The sequence below is a fragment of the Siniperca chuatsi genome, linkage group LG4 (assembly GCF_020085105.1).
Source record: "Siniperca chuatsi isolate FFG_IHB_CAS linkage group LG4, ASM2008510v1, whole genome shotgun sequence".
NCBI lineage: Eukaryota > Metazoa > Chordata > Actinopteri > Centrarchiformes > Sinipercidae > Siniperca > Siniperca chuatsi.
Window position 1 is genome coordinate 17,901,361 of NC_058045.1, and position 20,099 is coordinate 17,921,459.

General features: G+C 41.8%; 1 protein-coding gene and 1 long non-coding RNA gene across 9 annotated transcripts in view; both read left to right on the plus strand.

Moving 5' to 3' along the window:
• The first annotated feature begins 159 nt into the window (after positions 1 to 159).
• Positions 160 to 2,237, plus strand: LOC122875109. The gene is made up of 2 exons (XR_006377749.1): positions 160 to 293; positions 1,739 to 2,237. It is a non-coding gene; the product is annotated as an uncharacterized LOC122875109 (long non-coding RNA).
• Positions 2,238 to 16,348: 14,111 nt separating this feature from the next.
• Positions 16,349 to 20,099, plus strand: part of LOC122874798 (serine/threonine-protein kinase BRSK2) — a 168,475-nt gene continuing 164,724 nt past the window's right edge. For 5 of the 8 annotated variants that reach the window (XM_044193159.1, XM_044193164.1, XM_044193162.1 and 2 more), the window contains exon 1: positions 16,352 to 16,711. In XM_044193159.1, coding sequence (XP_044049094.1) covers positions 16,618 to 16,711 — 94 coding nt within the window. In that variant the 5' untranslated portion in view covers positions 16,352 to 16,617. Of the gene's footprint in view, positions 16,712 to 20,099 lie in introns of all 8 variants that reach the window. The other 3 variants (XM_044193157.1, XM_044193158.1, XM_044193156.1) reach the window with 2 other exon arrangements.

Consider the following 20,099-nt stretch of genomic DNA (forward strand, 5'->3'; position numbering starts at 1 on the left):
TGTGTCACTTCTACTTTTTATTATTTAGAAGTAGCCTGTTTTGTAATTGTAAAAATAGGTGTATGCGACATATTTTGTTCGCGTCCTAGAATCATGTTATCACCACGAGCCGCTGTGTGCTGCATAACCGCACACGTGGCAGCGCAATGGAAAATTACGTCGGTTGGCAGACTATCTGTCTCTTAGCAAAGATGTAGGCTAGTTCAGGGATAGTGAAAATGATTATCGACGAAAAGATGTTCTCAGAAGCCTATTGGCCGGTCTCTTCTGCATTTCTACCATCTCCAATTACAGTAAACAACCCGGATTTCGTTTTTTAATTTATAATTTAATTTAAGAACACTTTGTAAGCTATTTGTAATGTCGCTGTTACCATGGCTCAGTTGCCGGATACATGATATAGTAATAATCTACGTATAGTGGGGATGTCCTAACACATGAGTCTTATGACTCATGTAGGGGTTGAACTTTGGGTGAAATGTGCTTCATGTCTAATATCTGATATTTAGTGTAAAGTATAGCCTAGTGGAACAGTAATACACAGTTTTTAAATTTTATATATCCTATTTCATTTGGCTGTTGATGTAAGCCTAACACACCAGGCTATGTTTTAGTTTTTTAGTTTTAGGGTAGCCTACATGTAATGTGATGGACACTGAAAGGAAATGGCCACTTTGAAATAACATGGGGTATTTGGATGACAGCTGGGCTTATTATGTCATCATTCTACCAGAGCAGAGTTTTTGCGCCCTCTCCTGTGTGTTTTAAGTTATTACAATACAAAGACCTATTACTCAACCCTTACTAGTGTAACAAGCCATTTGTGTTACCTATCTGAGGAATTTTCTTAGTCTGATAGAGCTGATTCCACTGACAAAAGACATGGGAGTTGCATATTTGTTACAACATAGCATTTCCATTTTTTTCATTGTTCTGGATCAACCATTTGGCCTACACTGGGACCAAACAATTGTGCTCTTAGACTATCCAGTTCCAGATATAGTGTAGGCTACTATTTACACCTGGATGTCCTTTGAGCATCTCTATTCAGAGAAACATGAAGTTATGTGATTTTTAAAATGTTCCTATATTGAGTTATCCACAATTTGGAGAAAAAAAAAACCTTCACAGATGGGACTCTTTGTATTTGAGCAACATCAAGTCCTGAATGTTAGGTCATGTTTCACAATATCCTATGTATGACAAAACACCAACACAAATTGACAAAAAGCAAAGCAAATCCACAACAGTTAAATCAGCTCTCTGACCAGTTTAATGTTTGATATTTTAAACGGTAAACCTTTACCAGTAACCATTTTGGCAACAGGTGAGAAGTGTATAATAACATTCCAGTCTACTTTAATAATCAAATGTTGAAGTGAAACACTAGCTTTGTGTTTACTCCTAATGTTTGGGGTTGTAAATCCTTTGAGAAACAAATCCAAGCAGATTAGCACTTCTGTCATGCAAATAGATGTGCTCAGTTTAGAGTGAACCACGGATCTTCAGCCTTCAGTTTCAAATGTAGTTCTTAAATGGATACAAAATAGTTTATTCTTGCACTTAATTGAATACACATTAAAGTTATAATAGATTAAACTCCCACTTACATCTCCGTTCCTTCTTCTGTTTTACAATCCTTGGTTTTAAATACAGTTGGTGTACATAGTATAGATATGTTTTTTAAAAAGAACATTTTGTCATAAATGCATTCTCTTTGTTTTGTCGTCCTTCACAGGCAGGTCAGATTGCAGCCACAGAAGACCATCACTTGTGTTTTCCTGTTTTAGCACTTTGCTCAAGGACACTTTTGCAGGCCAGATATTTACTGACATGGAGATTTTAATCCAGGTCTTCTAGATGATGTATATGATTTCCATACTCCATAAGCCACCCTCCTGCATCATTATTAGTGTCAGTGTGTCAATCATGAGAAATTTAAAGTTTTTTTTTTTTTGTGACTGATTTATTCAATTCACTGATAGGACTAAATGCCCCATAATGGCAACATTATGATAGATTTACTCTTATGAAGTCTAGATACAGTGACTGATAGAATGCTCAAATCAATCCCATTGCCAATTTTAAAAAATCTATAAAATAAATACAAAAACAATGTATGTATTATATTGTATTTTCAAGTATACACCTGCTTCTGCACTGCTCACCTGAAAGCTGTAACTGCTGCAGTCACTTGCTGCCCCTGCTGCTGTTCATAAAACATTTCGTAATCTCCACCTCCACCACAGCATCCGCCTCTGAGTCTATGGTCAGAAAGTTCATATTGCCACTCCCCGATCCCTGTTGTGCTGAGCTTGGTGTATCTTTTAGGAGTGATGAGGTCAGAGCCTAGATGTCAAATAGCACCTGCCCTATGTACATATTCTGCATTCACAAAATAATCCATCTCATTTGAGTTGGCTGACTGAACTGTGTCAGTCAGTTGTTTTCATGTGTTTTGTAAAATGGATCTCAGCTCTGATCAATGAGATTACTATAGAAGACTCACCTGCTCCAGTCTCTTCTTGGTTTTGTTTATATCCAATTTCCTTTTAAATGTACAGTTATTTTCAAGCAGCTCACCAGCAGGAGGTGCTATCATAAAGGCAGTAGAACAACCTCTAGGCTCTTTTCTGCACTGATAACATTGCCACATGGACTTGAATTCTATTTCTAATTCGAGCACTACTTTCTACGTGGATAACATGAAGCATTACCTGATAGTGAAGGTTGTCAGCTTTCTGGATTCCTCATCCCATGCATACTAAAATCACAAAGATGAATCTGTCTCACAAAATCTTTCTATCCAGCCAAAGCTGTGGTAAAGTTTTTTTAGGTCATAGAATATTTATCACATTTTAACTTAAATGCCAAATTAAGCAATGACATGTACAGTATATTAATATATACAGTGTAAAAATCAGGCCTTCACCTACTGACCTATTATCCACAGTAGTGGCTGCTGTTGTAGAAAGAGTCTACTAGGTTATCTTAGTGGATCAAAACTGAAGAAAATTGGTTTACTAAGACTTCACAGTTTTGAGGTGGACAGAGAACTACAAAATCTATACTTTATCCATATTTATACTTACCTAATAATATACATACAATACTGTATTGAATCAAAGGCAGCAAAAGTATCCACTCGGATCCCCTGGCCAATTCGCCTCAAATGGCAGTCCCAGCTCTTCAGTTTAAACAACATCTATCACATGGGCCCTGACTTGAAAAATAATGAAAACTTCAGTGTGTGACTGTGACAGTATAAAACACTGCTGGGGACAGATTAAGTTTCATTAGATTTGTGTGAAATCATACTTTATCTCCTGTTGTTTAATGTCCTCAGTTTGCCTACAGCGATGTACTGCAAACTTTCCCACACTCTAAGCAACTTCTTCTTGTCCTTGCTACTGAATTACTCGTCTTTGTCTGCATCTTCCACAACTGCTTTCAATGGTCTCTGGAGCGTGTGCCAATTCAATCACTGCTTGCCCCCCAGTGGAATAACACTGGTTTGTTATGTTAGCTTCCCCCTCTCACTCCACCGGGTCAGTTGCCAACACGTTGTTATTGCACAGGGCATTGGGACTGAGGTGTGTCTACTGTGGGTGATATCCTACCTGTCTCAGCCTGCCACGTAATGGATAGGAATCTAATCACCTCGCCACAGCCTTGTCCTCCTCCAGCCTCTGTTTAGAAATAGAACTGAGGTCGAGGAACAAGGCCACATCAATCATAAAAGGATTCTCCGGGGAGCGAGATCACTCTCACAACTCTCTCAGAACAACGTCCAGCCCACTGACATTACGTTACTTCACCTCAGATGGACGCATCCTGAACCACACACATTTTAAATCCACAATCCTGTCTGATTTCTGCTTTTTCCTTGCTGATTTGTCCTTCCGTGTCTTTCAACATGAATCAAATACTTATTCCTTATTCCTCTTTCCCTTCCATCCCAGAGTCACTACTCACCTTCCTTTCCTTCATATCTTTCCCCCTTCCTTGGCCTGCTCTCAGCCCTCCCTCTCCTTCCTTTTCCTGGCTTCCAGTTTCGCTCCATGCACACCTTCTGTCTACGATTGATAACATCCCTGATGGAGCTCCTTTATTAGCCACCCACAGGCAGATTAACCACAGCAATAATACACCAATCAACAGCAATTATGCACTGATAAGCCCAGGGAGAGCTCTGCTGGGTGCAGGGAAAGGATGTGGCAGTTGTAGAGTGATTGGGTGTGTTTTAGTACAGAATTAAAGGCTGTGTGTCTGTGCATACATTTACATGTCATACAAGTATATCTAATTGAGTGTACTTTGTTTTTTGCCTGCAATCTTAATCGCTTCATAGGGCATATTATTGTAATCAGATGTGAAATCAGTCCTAGTCCCGTGGTCCTTATCAGGTGCTAATTGAAGCCATGATCAGGCAGGCTGTATTCTCATCTGTGTAGTCTCAAAGTTATTATTGAAAGTATAAGGATGAGTGAAGCAAACCAGGTGAATAAATAGAGGTTTTGATCAATATGGTGTACTATTATAGCTGAAGCCATCCCTTCTCCCATCATTACAGCATATTAAAACACTTCAGTTACAATGTTGGCACTTGTTAGTTTTTGGATTTTGCTGCCTAAACAGCAGCCTGGCATTGTTATAGAGCAGCTAAATGATGATGAAAACGAGTGGAAGGGTAGATATGAGTTTCCTGCCTGCAGGCATTCACACACCAGCCAAGTCTGATTTCAAGAACAGCTGTGTGGATTTAACCTCCCCCTCCCTCTCCGCTTTCTGCACACACAAACACGCATTCATGCACATGCAAGTACACACCCGCAAGTAAACTCGCGTATGTGCTTGCATGCACGTAGAAACACACAAGCAGGAGCTACTTTTTAATGGGAGACCAAAGACCCTGGAAGCTGTTTGCCACGGTGCGACTGGTAAGCCCACCAATCTTTCAATTCCAGATTTGCTTTATACCCACGAACTTGCCAAACTGTGTGCGCATCAGATTAGTCCCCCCCAACTGGCTTCAGAAACAATGATCCAACTCTCGTATCAAAGGGGACCTTTGATTTGACTCTTTTAAGATTCAAGCACAGCGCAGCAGATTTTTGATTAATTTTTGCAATTCCAGTGTCAAAAGGCTGCTGTATAATTCTGAAAATTGGCACAGGGAAACTCCTAGATACTAAGTGTGTGTAGGAGCTTCCTTTCACCTTAGTTTCACTGAACATGTATGTCTCCTCCAACCTTGAGGTGTCTCAGCCCATGACCTCCAAAAGGTTAATCCTGGAGCAGAAAATGAAGCAGACATTTCTTCAAGCATGAAATTGAATATATTCCCTTTGGCTGTCCCAGCTCTAATTATTTCAGAGGATTTATGACAATGTCTCTGTTATTTGTTTAAGGACAGTGTATACACTGTGTTGTATACTGCAGCAGGTAGCCTCACATTCTTTTACATGTCACTGGAGAATCTCTGCGAAGCTTCTGTCTCCCAGTCCAGTGACCTTAACACCTGTGATTGATATGGGAGGGGAGATGTGCATGTGCAGGCATGGTCCACCCAGAGTGTGTGTGTGTGTGTGCACATGTGCGCATGGTTGCATGTGTGTATCATGCGTGCATGAAGGGGTAAGGTTAATTGAAGTTGTTAGAGTGAAAATGATTCCCTCGGGGAGGTGGGGGCATAGCAGGTGGAGGTGGTGGGTGGGTTCAGCAGTCGGTGATGGTGAGAGACCAGTAGAGAGGGAGGAGATGGAGGAGAGGGGGGGAGGGGGGGGGGTTCAAAGGGATGTATCACTGCCTCTGAGCCCCCCAGTGCTCAGAGGCAGTGATACATGAGAACGGAGTGATGAAATGATTCATCCAAAGGTCATGTGTGTCTGTCCTTCCCTCCGTCCGACCCCTCACACATCACTGTGTTTGTCTTTGATCCCCTTGTCTTTCTTTTTCTTCGGCTAAATGTGGACAAATTAACAATTTCTTCACAGTATGTCCTATTAATTTACACAATAACCTTTATTTAACCAATCTGTGCCCTTCCCCTCTTCTCCCTGTCTCACACATCCCTCTCTATCTCTCATTTGTTCTGTCTGTCCCCTCCTGTGGCCTTTCCCCTCTCCTACCATACTAGCCTTCATTTCACAGATGACAGGTTGGCTGACTGTAATCCAACAGATGCTGGGGCGGGGAGGCCTGACCAACTGTTTTAACTCCAATCAGCTTTTATTGCTCTCCAGAGGAACCCCACACAACCCCCTGCCAGCCTGACATTTCAGAGAGCAGGAGAAAGTAGGAGAGAGTAGGAGAAAACATAGCACCTACAGTATATATATGTATCTGTGTGTACATGCGTGACTATGTGTGTGTGTGTGCTGATTAAGGCAGGGGGCTGATGGGGAAAAAGGGTGACAGTCATTACCCCCTGTGCCTGGTGTGGGGCCAAACCACTGGCTTCAATCAACTTAGACGCATGTGTTTGCGCATGTGTGCATGTGTGTGTGTGACAGAGAGAGACTCCGGCGTCAGCAGGGATGGAGATGTCGCTGGTAATGCATCTGCCACTGTCGCTCGTCCCCGACAGCCTGAGCCACCCCTGCATCGCCCACGTCTGTCGCCTCCTTCCTATTCTCCATCCATCTCTCTCTCTTCACCCCACCTCCATTCTCCACCATCAGCCTCCCTCCATTCCTCCCTCTGAGACAAAGACAAAAGCAATACTACAGTATGACTTTGAAGCTGTTGTTCAAATGAGATCATGCTATACTGCTGTTTGTGTCATCTGAGTAGTCTCCAGTCTAAACTGCTGTACCTCCAATCTCCCTTAATGGCGCTGTACGAATAGTTATTATCAAAAGTGTAGCATGTTTATCACATGACCTGAAGTAGCAACAACATTGTTTTTGAATTGTTAGGTACTTGAGGATCTTTCAAAGAAAGAGTAGCCACATGTCGTAGCCATTATGCAGGCCATTTTATGCTATAATCACACTACCCCTGTGACAGATTTAATGCAATTACTTTAAATGATGAGTGATGCCAGAGGTGTAGGGAGGAGTAAATCAAGCTAAGTAATTTAGTTTAGATTTGTGTTTGGATGTAGCTTCTGGTAATTTAACCTAGTGCTTTCAGGAGTGTAAATGGGATACCTCGTAGTTGTGAAGAAAGAAAGTGAAGAAATGAACACAGTAAAAGCTATATAACAATATAACCGTAACTATATTCTCACACACAAAGGTGTTCAAATGGTGTTATGCTCTCTGAGTGTCAACACATCCCTACAAATCCCTATTTTGTTCTGTTCAACAGCACAATCGCAAATATCCAGAAGCCATCAGTCATTTGATAAAAGGGTACCTCTGTTTATTGGATGATTAATGGGGTTTTAGTGCTCTTTGTAGAACTGTGAGCCACTTGAACTCTGCAGGCTATTATTTGGGGTGGGGGTAATAACTTTTACTGCTGCTGCCACAAAGAGGTGATGTGACCATGGCCGTGGTGGTGCAGACATATTTTCAAACATGTCCGTGATCATGTTCATGTAAGAACCTGCTCAGCACACACAGTACATGCTGACACAACACTTAAAATTTCACTCAACACTGACAGTATGTCAGTCCAGCTTACTGCACAATCAAGAATTATATATTATATCTTTAAAATGTATTTATTTATAATAAATAAACGAATGCATAAAAGGAGCTAAAAAGAGGAACGGCCTGCACTCCCTAAAAATATGTTATAGCCTACTGCATGACTAATAACTAGTATATACTGTATGCCCAGTGCTGTTGCCTGAGTTATTGTATTTCTCCTGTATATGTGCCCTGAGATTCAACATCATGAGATTCATGTCATATACAATAAATGCTGTCCTTTGTAACCAGCATCTTAGTATTTTGGTATTTAAGTTGATTCAATATCCTTGTGACTGGGTTCAACTCCAGATGAGAGGTCTACAGCCTTGGCAATGAATTTAAGGTTTTCCCACAGATTTTAATATTAATATTGCACACTAATATTAATATGTAGGCCAACTGATTCACCTTTCTAGACTTAAAAGAACATCAGCTATTCTTAGGGGCAAAGCAGGGCTTTGGTCAAATTGAAGCACCATTGCAGTCTCCACACAAGTGACTGACTTGCTTTGTGTTTTGAAGCAACCAAAGTATCAGTAATAAAGCTGCCTTCACACACAGCATATTGAGGGAAGCTTCCTTGACCGGCTCATATGGCTCATATGAGCGAGCCCTGAGCAGCACTGGAGGCTCTCACTGTGGGACAGAGCGGTGGGTGCACACTCAGCGTTCATCTCCTCTCTCCCTTTAGAAAGTAATTTGCCTTTATTACCTTTCAGCAATTACAAAACAGGTTTATCTGCAAATGGAGCATTTCGTATCTTCTGACGCAAATCTTTTACCACCACCCTTATAATGATGTGAAGAGATTAATTTTTAAAGATAAAAATGGAAAACATTTTATGTCAGTGTTTTATGTATGCTGCTCTGTTTCTCTGACATGTGTGAGCTGCCAAGTATTCCTCGCAAGACAGAAAGTTGTGGAATCAATATGGAAGATGATTAGAGATGGTAAAAGGTTAGCTGCCTGGCTTGGGGAGTGGGGGGAAAATTAGGCTTCATGCACTACAATGTACATGATACATGATGTGCCATATGTTTTTTCAAGTAAGTCCATTAGGTCATGTAGCTAGCAAGGTGCTAAAGGCTGGAGTGAATGACATTGCCAGAAGCAGATTTCAAATTGGCTAGAGAGGAAAGCTTGCTTTAGTATGTGTGTGAGTCATTTTCAAGGGTGCTCAGCCAGTGTACGACAAGGAAAGGTCACCTATGTAGCCAGCCCCACAGGCAACTGCTCTTAATAGTGACTAAATGGGTATTGGCAAATAGTCAGTCCTTTTAAAAATGTTTCCTGTTCAGGAACCTTGTCAGGTCAGGAATCTACAAAATATATGTAATAGGGTCTAAAGTAGTAACGGTGGAGGGTCAGTTAGGGGATTAACTTTGGCTTGAATGGGAAAAGTGTGAAGAAACACTTTTTAGTTAAATACATGAATAAATGAATGTAATGAATGGTGCCTGTAGTTCATATGGGTACAGTAACAACTCCAGCAAATGTGCAGGACTCAAAGAACAGAATAAACAATGATCACCAGGTGACTGATGCTTGTCTAGTGTTTAAAATACTTAATACAAATGTACAGCAAAGGATGCTGCTGATATATTCTAATGAAGCTCATACCATGGAGTGATCACAGAAGAGGATATTGTTATATTCTTGTCCTCCATGTTGTGTTTCTCTCAACTCAAACAGATAATGAGCCAGGGAGACCACAGGGATTGTGCATGATGAATAAGTGATCAGTGAATTTATTCCAGCTAAATGTAGTTGTTTTAGTCCTTCACCCCATGCTGCCATTAAATGTCCCTGTGATTAGTGAGGCGCACGCAGCCAACCTAATTATCCAACGCCAGCCAAACCCTCTACATGATTACTAACAGTTTGGTTCTTATACTACAATTATGTTCTTTGCAATGGCAAAAAGCTATGATTAAAGAGGAAATGCTTGCTTTGAGTGTTCATCTGTCTGTTTGTTTGCAAGTGTTCAGGTGTTTATGTGCATGCATATATGGATGAATACTAACAAATACTGTTTTTGCTGTATTCTTTTAAAGCTAACTACATCAGTTGCAGACCCACTGTCCACATCTGTGTTAAGTGTTTCATTGTAAAAAATAAAACTCATTTTCATGGCTTGTTGATGTGGTTCTTTGATGTGCAGTGCAGGGGATCTAATTTTCTGTCTTAAGACTCACAATGGGATGGAGAAATCCACCTTTATTCTAGAGCATATTAATTCCCACTGTTAACAGAGCTGTTCAGGGCTTGAAGGCTGCAGCACCATGGAGAAGAAACAGAAGTAAACTGGGTCAGATGACTGTGGTTGTGATTTCATTATGTCAGTACACAGAGTCTCTGTTGCTCTGCCGAGATCTTGTCTGACAAAATTTGGATAAAAATGTGTATTGTCATAATTGCAGAGGAACAATGTGTTTCCATATTCTATTATTAGAGCTTTATGGGTGTCCCTGTGGGGGAGGTTGTGGGTTTCGAGAGTGGGGATGGAGTGAAAGAATGTGCATTTTTGTAACCAGCAGAGGGCAGTGGAGCTGCAGCTGTGTGCCTATAATGTGTGTGTGTGTGAGAGAGGCTTATTCCCTCTGGTGAGAATTCCCTTCACAGCTTCACTCATGGGCATGTCAGTGTACAACCAGCATACTGTAGTGACATTTGAAATGAACACCAGCCGACCACTGATCGTGGCATATGAATATGCTGGATGGTGGAACAAATGTATGCATGCGTGTGTGTGTGTGTGTGTGTGTGTGTGTGTGTGTGTGTGTGTGTGCATGCACATGTGTGTTTGTGTGAGCCCACTCATTTACATACAGAAGTGGCCAGGGCTCAAGTGTGCCACACTCCAAAGTCCTCATGCAGACTTGGAGACGTGCGCAAGTGTCTTCCAGTGTCTGGATAATTACGAGATTTTATCCCCACATACATGTGACTATAAGACACATTCCTGCCCTGCACATGGACCCATCCTTCTTGTGTTACCATAAAAGCTACAGCTTTGTTGAGAATATGGATTTGGTTACCCTTTCTATTTATGATGCACCTTTTATTTCCTTGAGAACAGCTTTGCAGACAAAACCTGGGTGCACCCTTCTTGATGTCCCCCCAATACTCTGTGTCTGCAATGGGAGGGTAAGCTATCTGTATCATGAGAACTTAACTTTCTCTCCTTTTCTGACACTTTTTCTGTCTCTGATGCCTTTTGCCTTTCTTTTAATTTAACAACCCTTTCCTTTCATTAGTTTGTGTGCTGTACTCAAGCTCAAAAGGCCATAAGATGATTTGTCAGGCACAGGGTCTGGTCATCCCGAAATCCACGTTCATTGGCCTTTCATTCATTTCTCTCCTCTCCAGTTTTCTAAATGTTTGCAGATGAACACTAATAGCATGTGGATGACACGCTAATTAATCAAGCACACCATGCTGGCCAATCCAGTAACGGCCAACAGCTTCCAGCATGCAACTAGCTGGCAATAACCAGTTTGTACAACCCTGAAGGGCTGTGAGTTCACATGTACAGTATGTGTTTGTGTGTGTAGCAGTTGTTCCTGGGTGGAACCATTGTAATACTACCAGTTTGTGGATTTGTGTGCACATGTGGGGTTGTGTATGTGCACACATTTGGTGTAAGGTAATTTGTCTATGGCCCCCTGTTGAATTGGTTAGACTCTGCTATGAAGCTATTCATTATATGGTAGTATTGTAGAAGCTATTATGCAGTCTGGGCTCCCTCTCACGTCCAGAGGTTATTGGACTCTTGCCACACATCAAATGTGTTCCACTTTTTGGTACATCTCTCTATCTCTCCCTCTTTTTCTTTTCTCTCTGGCACACCTCATCTTTCATCACATCTCTCTCTAGCAAACAGATTTTTGGTAAAAAAATAAACAGGATAGTAATTTCTATCAAAGAGGATTTCTAGCCTTTCATTACAGCATTGTTTAGTCTGATCAGTTGTTTGGGAAGAGACTATTAGTAGGCCTATGCACATTCTGCAGTTGCAGGCGATTGCTATTTGGCCAATGGTAAATGTGTGTTATCTAACAGGACTCTTTGATCATTCTTGCCTTGCTGAATATTCCACAAACATCCAGAAGACATGGAGCTGTTTTGAATTTTGTTTATCCTGTTGATTGAATTTTGCAGCTTCGTGGCTCTGTATACATAAACACATGGAAAGGATGTAGGTTGTGAAGAAGTGGAGAAGGATTGATGGGAAGCAGGGAGATACAGGCAAGGTAATTAAAAACTCAAGCTACAGATGTTTCTGGAACACTTCAAAGTGGCACGCCTGCCAGTGCCAGCGCTGGGCATGATGCATTATTGAGATGGTGCCCACCTGGCACCTGGCGCTGACATCACATGCCCGGTCCACCTGGCACCATGCAGTCATGTGGGTGACACTTTGGGTCACACCTCCCACACAAACCCAGCTCCCAGTGTGATGAAGGGCATCAGGGGAAACGACACACATGCTCAACACAGACCTCAAAGACACTAAACTGGGGCATGTGCAGTTTGTAAACTTAGCTTCATGAATGAAAAAGAGGAGGCAGGAAATGTTCTTGTGAAGCACTGCAATGCATTTCCTCTCTCACTTTGCTTGTATATTGAGTAAGACGTTTCTAGGTGTGAACATTTCTCTCCTACCTATAGAATTTATGCCTTAAATAGAGTTTTATTTCCTCACTTGGCTTGTAACTGCCTGTTTAAGTTTACAGCACAGCACAGTTGTGTAATGTTTAGGCAATATTGTGTTTTGTCTTGCGTGCAGAGGGAAGATGGAAATTGGATGATGCACTACAATAATGTAATTTCTTATCCAACAAATTACTGAAATGCAATGACGATAATTCTGTTGAGTCTGCATTATTAGGAATATTAAGAGGAAATGGAATCTTTCTGGAATGTCTTTGGCTGTGAAGTAGCCTAAAGTGTTGTGCTGATGCAATTCTTTCTGCTTAATATTTCAGTAGCCCCCTCAACCTTGTATTCTGTTAAAGAAAATTTAGAGGTCACATGGTGTGTTTGTGTGTGTGCATGAATATCTGTGTGTGTTTCTCCCGCATGTGTCCCCTGACACCTGTACTCTCTGAGGGTGTGAGAAACAGACAGAGGCCAGAGCCACAGTCACAGGTCTCAGACCAGTGGGGTGTGAAATGAATCAGAGGGCCAACACACTCTCCCCCTGCTGTACACACACACACACACAATCACTGTGCGGTTGTGTTTGTGTGACCTGTATATGTGTGAGAGAGAGGAGTAAGAAAAAACACAGAAAAAGAAAGATGAGAGGACAGAGACAAGAAACTCTTCTACATTGTCGCACAATTCTTTGCTGCAATAATAGTACCTCCGTATATAAAGTCAGTATACATATTTGTGAATGTTGTAACACTTTCTGGTGAGAGATGGTGTATCTCATTGCACTTTTCCTATAGAGCAGGTCTAGACCATACTCGTTATAATTATTAGGCACAATGCAAATACCACCTAGAATTTTTTTTAAATAGTAGAAATGTACTTGTAGTGTTAATATTAATAAATTAACAATAGGAGCGAGAGGAGGAGAAACGAGAAAGCACAGAACTACGGGAAAGAGAGAGAGAGAGGAAAGAGGTGCATCATGGGAAGTCTCCCGGCAGTCTAGGCCTATAGCAGCATAACTAAGACATGGTTCAGGGCTCACCCAAGCCAGCCCTAACTATAAGCTTTATCAAAGAGGAAAGTCTTAAGCCTACTCTTAAATGTGGAGATGGTGTCTGCCTACCGAACCCAAACTGGGACCTGATTCCACAGGAGAGGAGCTTGATAACTGAAGGCTCTGGCTCCCATTCTACTTTTGGAGACTCTAGGAGCCACAAGTAACCCTGCATCCTGGGAGCACAGTGTTCTAGTCGGATAATAAGGTATTATGAGATCTTTAAGATACAATGGTGCCAGACCATTACGAACTTTGTAGGTGAGGAGAAGGATTTTAAATTCTATTTTGGATTTTACAGGGAGTCAGTGCAGAGAAGCTATTATTGGAGAAATATGATCTCTTTTCCTAGTTCTTGTCAGTACATGTGCATTGTGGATCAGCTGGAGAGTCTTAAGGGACTTATTTGGGTGGCCTGATGATAAGGAATTGCAATAGTCCAACCTAGAAGTAACAAATGCATGCACTAATTTTTCGGCATCATTTTGAGACAGGATGTGCCTGATTTTTGCAATGTTACGTAGGTGAAAAAAGGCAGTCCTTGAAGTTTGTTTCATGTGGGAGTTAAAGGATAAATCCTGATCAAAGATAACTCTGAGGTTCCTTATGGTGCTGCTGGAGGCCAGGGCAATGCCATCTAGATTAACTATATCTTTAGATAATTTGTCTCAGAGGTGTTTGTGGTCAAGTACAATAACTTCAGTTTTGTCAGAGTTTAACATCAGAAAGTTGCAGGTCATCCAGGTCTTTATGTCCTTAAGGCATGCTTGAAGTTTAGTTAACTGGTTAGGTTCATCTGGCTTGATAAATAGATATAATTGGGTATCATCCGCATAACAATGGAAGTTTATGGAGTGTTTCCTAATAATATTGCCTAGAAGAAGCATATACAAGGTGAATAGAGTCAGTCCAAACACAGAACCTTGTGGAACTCCGTGACTAACTTTGGCGTGCACGGAAGACTCACCGTTAACATGTACAATCTGAGATCGATCTGATAGATAGGATCCAAACCAGCCTAGTGCGGCTCCTTTATTGCCAATTACATGTTCCAGTCTCTGTAATAGGATGTGATGGTCAATGGTGTTGAACGCAGCACTAAGATCTAACAAGACAAGTACAGAGACAAGTCCATTGTCTGATGCAATTAAAAAGTCATTTGTAATTTTCACCAGTGCTGTCTCTGTGCTATGATGCACTCTAAATCCTGACTGAAAATCCTCAAATAAACTATTGTTATTTAGAAAGTCACACAACTGATTGGCGACTGCTTTCTCAAGGATCTTAGAGAGAAAGGGAAGGTTAGATATAGGTTTATAGTTGGCTAAAACCCCTGGATCAAGAGTGGGCTTTTTAAGAAGCGGTTTAATTACAGCTACTTTAAAGGATTGTGGTACATAGCCTGTTAATAAAGACAGATTGATCATATCCAGTAAAGAGGTGCTAACTAAGGGTAAAATGTCTTTAAGCATCCTAGTTGGAATGGCGTCTAAGAGACAGGTTGATGGCTTAGATGAATTAGTCGTCGAAGTTAGTTGAAGAAGGTCGATAGGAGCAAAGCAGCCAAAATATATATCAGGTTTTACATTTTTTTCCCCCAAGGTTCCTGTGTTTGAAGATAAGTCAGTACTGGTTGAATACAGGACTTGTTAAATTTTTTCTCTAATAGTTAAAATTGTATTATTGAAGAAACTCATAAAGTTGTTACTACTGAGCGCTATAGGAATACATGGTTCAATAGAAATATGACTCTCTGTCAGCCTGGCTACAGTGCTGAAAAGAAACCTGGGGTTGTTTTTATTTTCCTCTATTAATGATGAGTAGTAAGCTCCTGTGGCATTACGGAGAGCCTTCCTGTATGTTTTAAGACTATCTTGCCAGACTGAACAAGATTTTTCCAGGTTGTTGGAACGCCATTTCCTTTCAAGTTTTCGTGATGTTTGCTTTAATTTGCGGATTTGGGGGTTATACCATGGAGCTAACCTTCTATGTTTTATTATCTTTTTTTTTAGAGGAGCGATAGAATCAAGTGTCGCTCGCAGTGAGCCTGCAGCACTGTCAACTAGATGGGCAATTTGGGAGGGGCTGCGATTTGCATAGGAGTCCTCTGTTAAATTGAGACATAACTTTGAATTAAATGCAGATGGGATCGCTTCCTTGAATCTAGCCACAGCAATATCAGATAGACATCATATTTGATCCTTCATTGTGCAGAATGATGTGTGTGCAGAGTTTAATAATACAAGGCTGTTTTCACATTCATCTGCTGAAGAGGGAAAGTTTCTTTGTGCATACGAGATGATTTTGTGACATCACAACTAGTTTGGAAGCCAATGACGATCCAAAATGCAAAAAACTTGAACTTGAAACTTGAAACCTGCAGTGCACACACACTGAGAATGGACTTTTCAGTCAAGCAGGAGACGCCTTGTGTTCAGCAGTTGAACTTTTGAAAATAACAATATATGCACATTCATAGATTCTGAATTTTCTAATGAGTGAGAAGGAGTAGATGTCATTTAAAGAATTTTAAACAAGGTAACTGAACTTTTTTATGCAAAAAACACATCAGCCATAATTCAAGGAAGAGTATTTTTATGTCTTACAACTCATCTGGAGGGGATATTTAAAAAAAGGTGTCAACTTCTTGATACTGATTGAACTCGAACTGGTTAAAAACTGTGAAAAAAAAAAATTAGTGTTTTCAAAAAGTCCTTAATTGGTGTTATTTTCCCCAGGAAGATCCAGTCAAACACTTTATGCTCTAGAATGTGTTATTGCGTACTCCATTTTGCTCTAAAATAATTATGTTAAAAGTAAACTGAGTTTGTGGATTTAAACTCTTGATTTCAACCTGCAACTTTTCTGGGAAAAGCAAAGATGCGCCAGCAACAAGAAACAGGGCGGCAACGTATTCGGCTCTCTGGTTGGCCGGATCCGCTGTCAATCATCCCTTACGGCTCTGCAGCACCTCCCACAGACGCACAGCGGCATCGCAGCTTCCACCTACAATGATATTCAAGGCACTTGCGGTTCGTCTGCAGCGATAGGAGAAAAGAGGAGAGAAAGAGAGAACCTCACCTCCTCAAAAAGCGAGTGAGGTAGGGAAAAAGAGCCAGAAAGCGACAGAGAAAGAGCGAGAGGAGGAGAAGAGGCTCTGGAGTAAAAGAAAAGACACAGCGCCTTGGACCTCCAGCGAGGAGTGTTTAATTGTCTGCGCTTTATTGTAAAGTGTCAAATTTTCGCACAGATTCGACATGTCATCGTCCGGTAAAGACAACAGCGGCGCCCAACATACCAATTACGTGGGACCTTACCGTTTGGAGAAGACACTTGGGAAAGGACAGACAGGTTAGTTGGGACAGCTTGCTCACTGCATCCCCTTTAATTGCACAATTTATTTACGGAGCGCTCCACAGCGAGTTGAATTTTGGCCGGCTGGGTGTCTGCAGGTGATAAATAACTAAGCGCTTAGTTACAAACACCTGCCAAGCCTTGTAGGGAATATCAGCGGTTGTTATTTCTCCAATGACCTGACATAATCATTGTTCACACAGTAGGACGAGTGGGGATTTAGATTGCTTTACATTGGTTTGTTGGTTGTCCGTCGGCGTTGGACTGGGTGTGTGTGTGTGTGTATCCAGGAGCAGAGCAACGTGGAAACCGTCCAACACCAAACCCGATGACAGTGTGCTGGGCTATGAAAATGAACTTTTTGTGTCCTGACTCCTGTTTTGTGTGTGTGCGTGTGTCCTCTGATTGGAGCACAACACCGTTAATCCCGATTTGCCTGATACATTGATCTATTCTTAGTCCGCAGGCAAGCAGGCAGGCAGGCAGGCAAGAAGGCAGGCGTTTCTCCTATAGGCTCTGACTGCAATACGTGGGTTTCCTCCGATATGGAGTAGAGGGTCCCACCTTGACAGATTACACCATGAGCTGCTCACAGAGCTGGAAAATAAGAGCTATACTGATCTATATTCATATATCCCAGTCAGGGGATGTAACTGGGCTTCCTAGTCAGCAATGACACTGCAGTTTGTTAAAGTTGCATAGCACATGTACAATTAATGGTAAAAGAAGACTTCATTCTCTAATATTTCATGCCATTTTAGGTGATGCCTGTATGTTGGTATGGTTTGTGTGTGTCTGAGTACTGTACAGCGGTTCAGCTCTGTTGTTGTCAGCATTGGTGACTGTACAGTCAGAATCCACCGCGGTCAACTACATGCAGCCAGTGGAGCCATGTGAAAGGAGAAGCAGGCACAGCCCTGTGTAGGCAGAGATGGCAGGAGTGATGCAGCATGCTCTGTAAGCTCACCACCCCTAAAGAGAGAGACAGAGAGAGAGAGAGTCAGAGACTTTTCCTCTCCTCTCTGCTGAGAGATTTTCCTCCCATCTGTTGTCTAAAACGGCTACAAGAGGCGTTACTTCCCCTACCCGGTCCAGCTGGTCATGCTGAGCAGCCGTGTGTGTGTGTGTGTGTGTGTGTGTGTGTGTGTGTGTGTGTGTGTGTAAATGTTTGTGTGTTCTCGCAGACAGTATGCTTTCTTGAAATATTCTCCTGGTCACTTCATTCACCTGGCTAGTCCCCAGTGTTCATTAATGCAGTTTTCCTCTTTGCCTTCCCATGGTGTCGGTGGGTGTCTGTGTGCCTTCATACCTGACGCCCCTTTTGACAGTACAGGACATTTTAAATACATATACAAATCCCTCATTAAATTTAAATTGTTGCATCCGTAGTCAGTGTTGTCCTACCTGCAATGCAAGACATCTACTATATCTGCAGTGTGATGACTGTAGTATGATCTAGCAATGGAAATTAATGTTGCAGGCTATGTTCCAGTTGGTTCTTTCATAACAAATTAATAACAAATACAGCATTAAAAACACTTTGGCTAGTCTCCCTTTCTCCTGCTACTCATATTTAATCATTTGTGTTTACAGGAGGATCTCTCACTCACAGCCAGACTCGGTTTTCTTTCAGATAGCTCCCGGGAGTGTCTAATCATGGCTGTTTATGGTGGTATAGAGCTGGCACTGTGGTCTGCTGGGTTCAGACGTTTAATAATATGTTGTCTCTGAGATCATCCACGGCCCAGGATGTGTGAGTGTTGAGGCACATTTGGATGCATTTTTCTTGCCAGCCTCAGATGTCAGACCCATGGAAATGCAGAAAGCTACAGGTCAGCATGGATCATGTCTTGTTTCAAAGCAACTTGGCCCTTGCATGTTTAAACTATTTTGGCTTTCAATTGGATTGGGAGAAGATATGTATTCATTTTAAATGGTTTGGCCTGGTTTTTCCAATAACACTTTCATGTTTCAAATGTGCAGCAATAACAGGGCCCAGCATTATGTGTGTGTGTGTGTGTGTGTGTGTGTGTGTGTGTGCATGTGTGTGTTCTGTGTTAGAAAAATCATTTGATTACTGGTGTCTGTGTAGCTAGTCCTTGCCAAACTTATTTTAGATTAATGACAGTGCATAATATCCCATTCGCCCATTAACCATTAGTTAATCTGTCAGATCTTTTTCCCAGGCCCCACGGAAAGGGTTGGCCTGGCAACTGTAAGCGCCCAATGGGCCGGGCTCGATCATGAGTGGAAGCTGGGACCGTCCAGTGGGCTAAATCCCCCATGAGCTTTCCCAGGCTGCGATTGGCTGGTATTATTAGAGAGGGAGAACGCGGAAGGCCTCTGGTTGATCTGGCTGTCCTGCTCAGAGGAGTGGGGCTGTTCCGTGTTCATTAAGTGATTAGGCCTTGTCCTGACACACAAACACACACACACACACACGGCCACCACAGTGATTCTGCTTTGGCTTCCTGATCTAATCCCCTACACAGCCAAAGTCTCCTTGGCTCTCACTCATGCACTCGCATGGCCCAAAGGTAGTATGGGCTGGCCCACTCTAGCTTAGCAACTTACTGTAGAAATTGAAATGCATAGTTCAGGTTACATGTACAGTTCTGCTACAATGTCACATGCACAGTATAAACAGTAGGATGAATCTTTTTACAGTTTTTTTCAAATCAGAACAGATTCAGAAACTATTTGCTCAGTGTACACCAGACTTGTCTGTCAGTCTTTGATATGACCCATGTCTCTCTTCACTTGTTTTCCTGTAGTTTTATTGCTTTCTCTCTGGTTTCTGCAAATCATGGGCACGATTCCTTTTTTGTCAGGTGTGCATTGGGGCCTGATTGGGTCTATAGATATGGAGTGTCTGCATGGCTGGCTACTGATTGAAGCTAAACCCACAGAAGCATGGAGGCCATTTTCAAGCCAAAGACAGAGTTACTGTGATTGAATGGTGGAACCTAGCCAGGGGCTTTGTGTCTGTGAGATTGTTGGTATGTCCTGTACTGTACAGGGTATCTGTGTGTGAATGTGTCAACAGCTGAGTCTTAGCAGTTTCCTCATAACTCACACTGTAAAACTGCTAATCAACTTCATCAAACACTGAATTAGACCCATGTGTCATCTGTTAAGTTGTAGAATGGTCTATACTAGTCTCTCTCTCTAATCGATGTCACAATGCTATGGTAGCTTGACAACTGAGGTAACATTTATTCAAATTTAGAACTCCCTTCGAATGTCTCCATCACAGTAGGGTTTAGAGTAACAGCCTTCTTGTATTTCAGAATCTTAATGCTTTGTTTGATAAAGCTGAAGATTGTGGATTTGTGTTTTTGCCAGAGCAATGACTTAAGATGGGCTGAATCACCGCTCTGTTCCA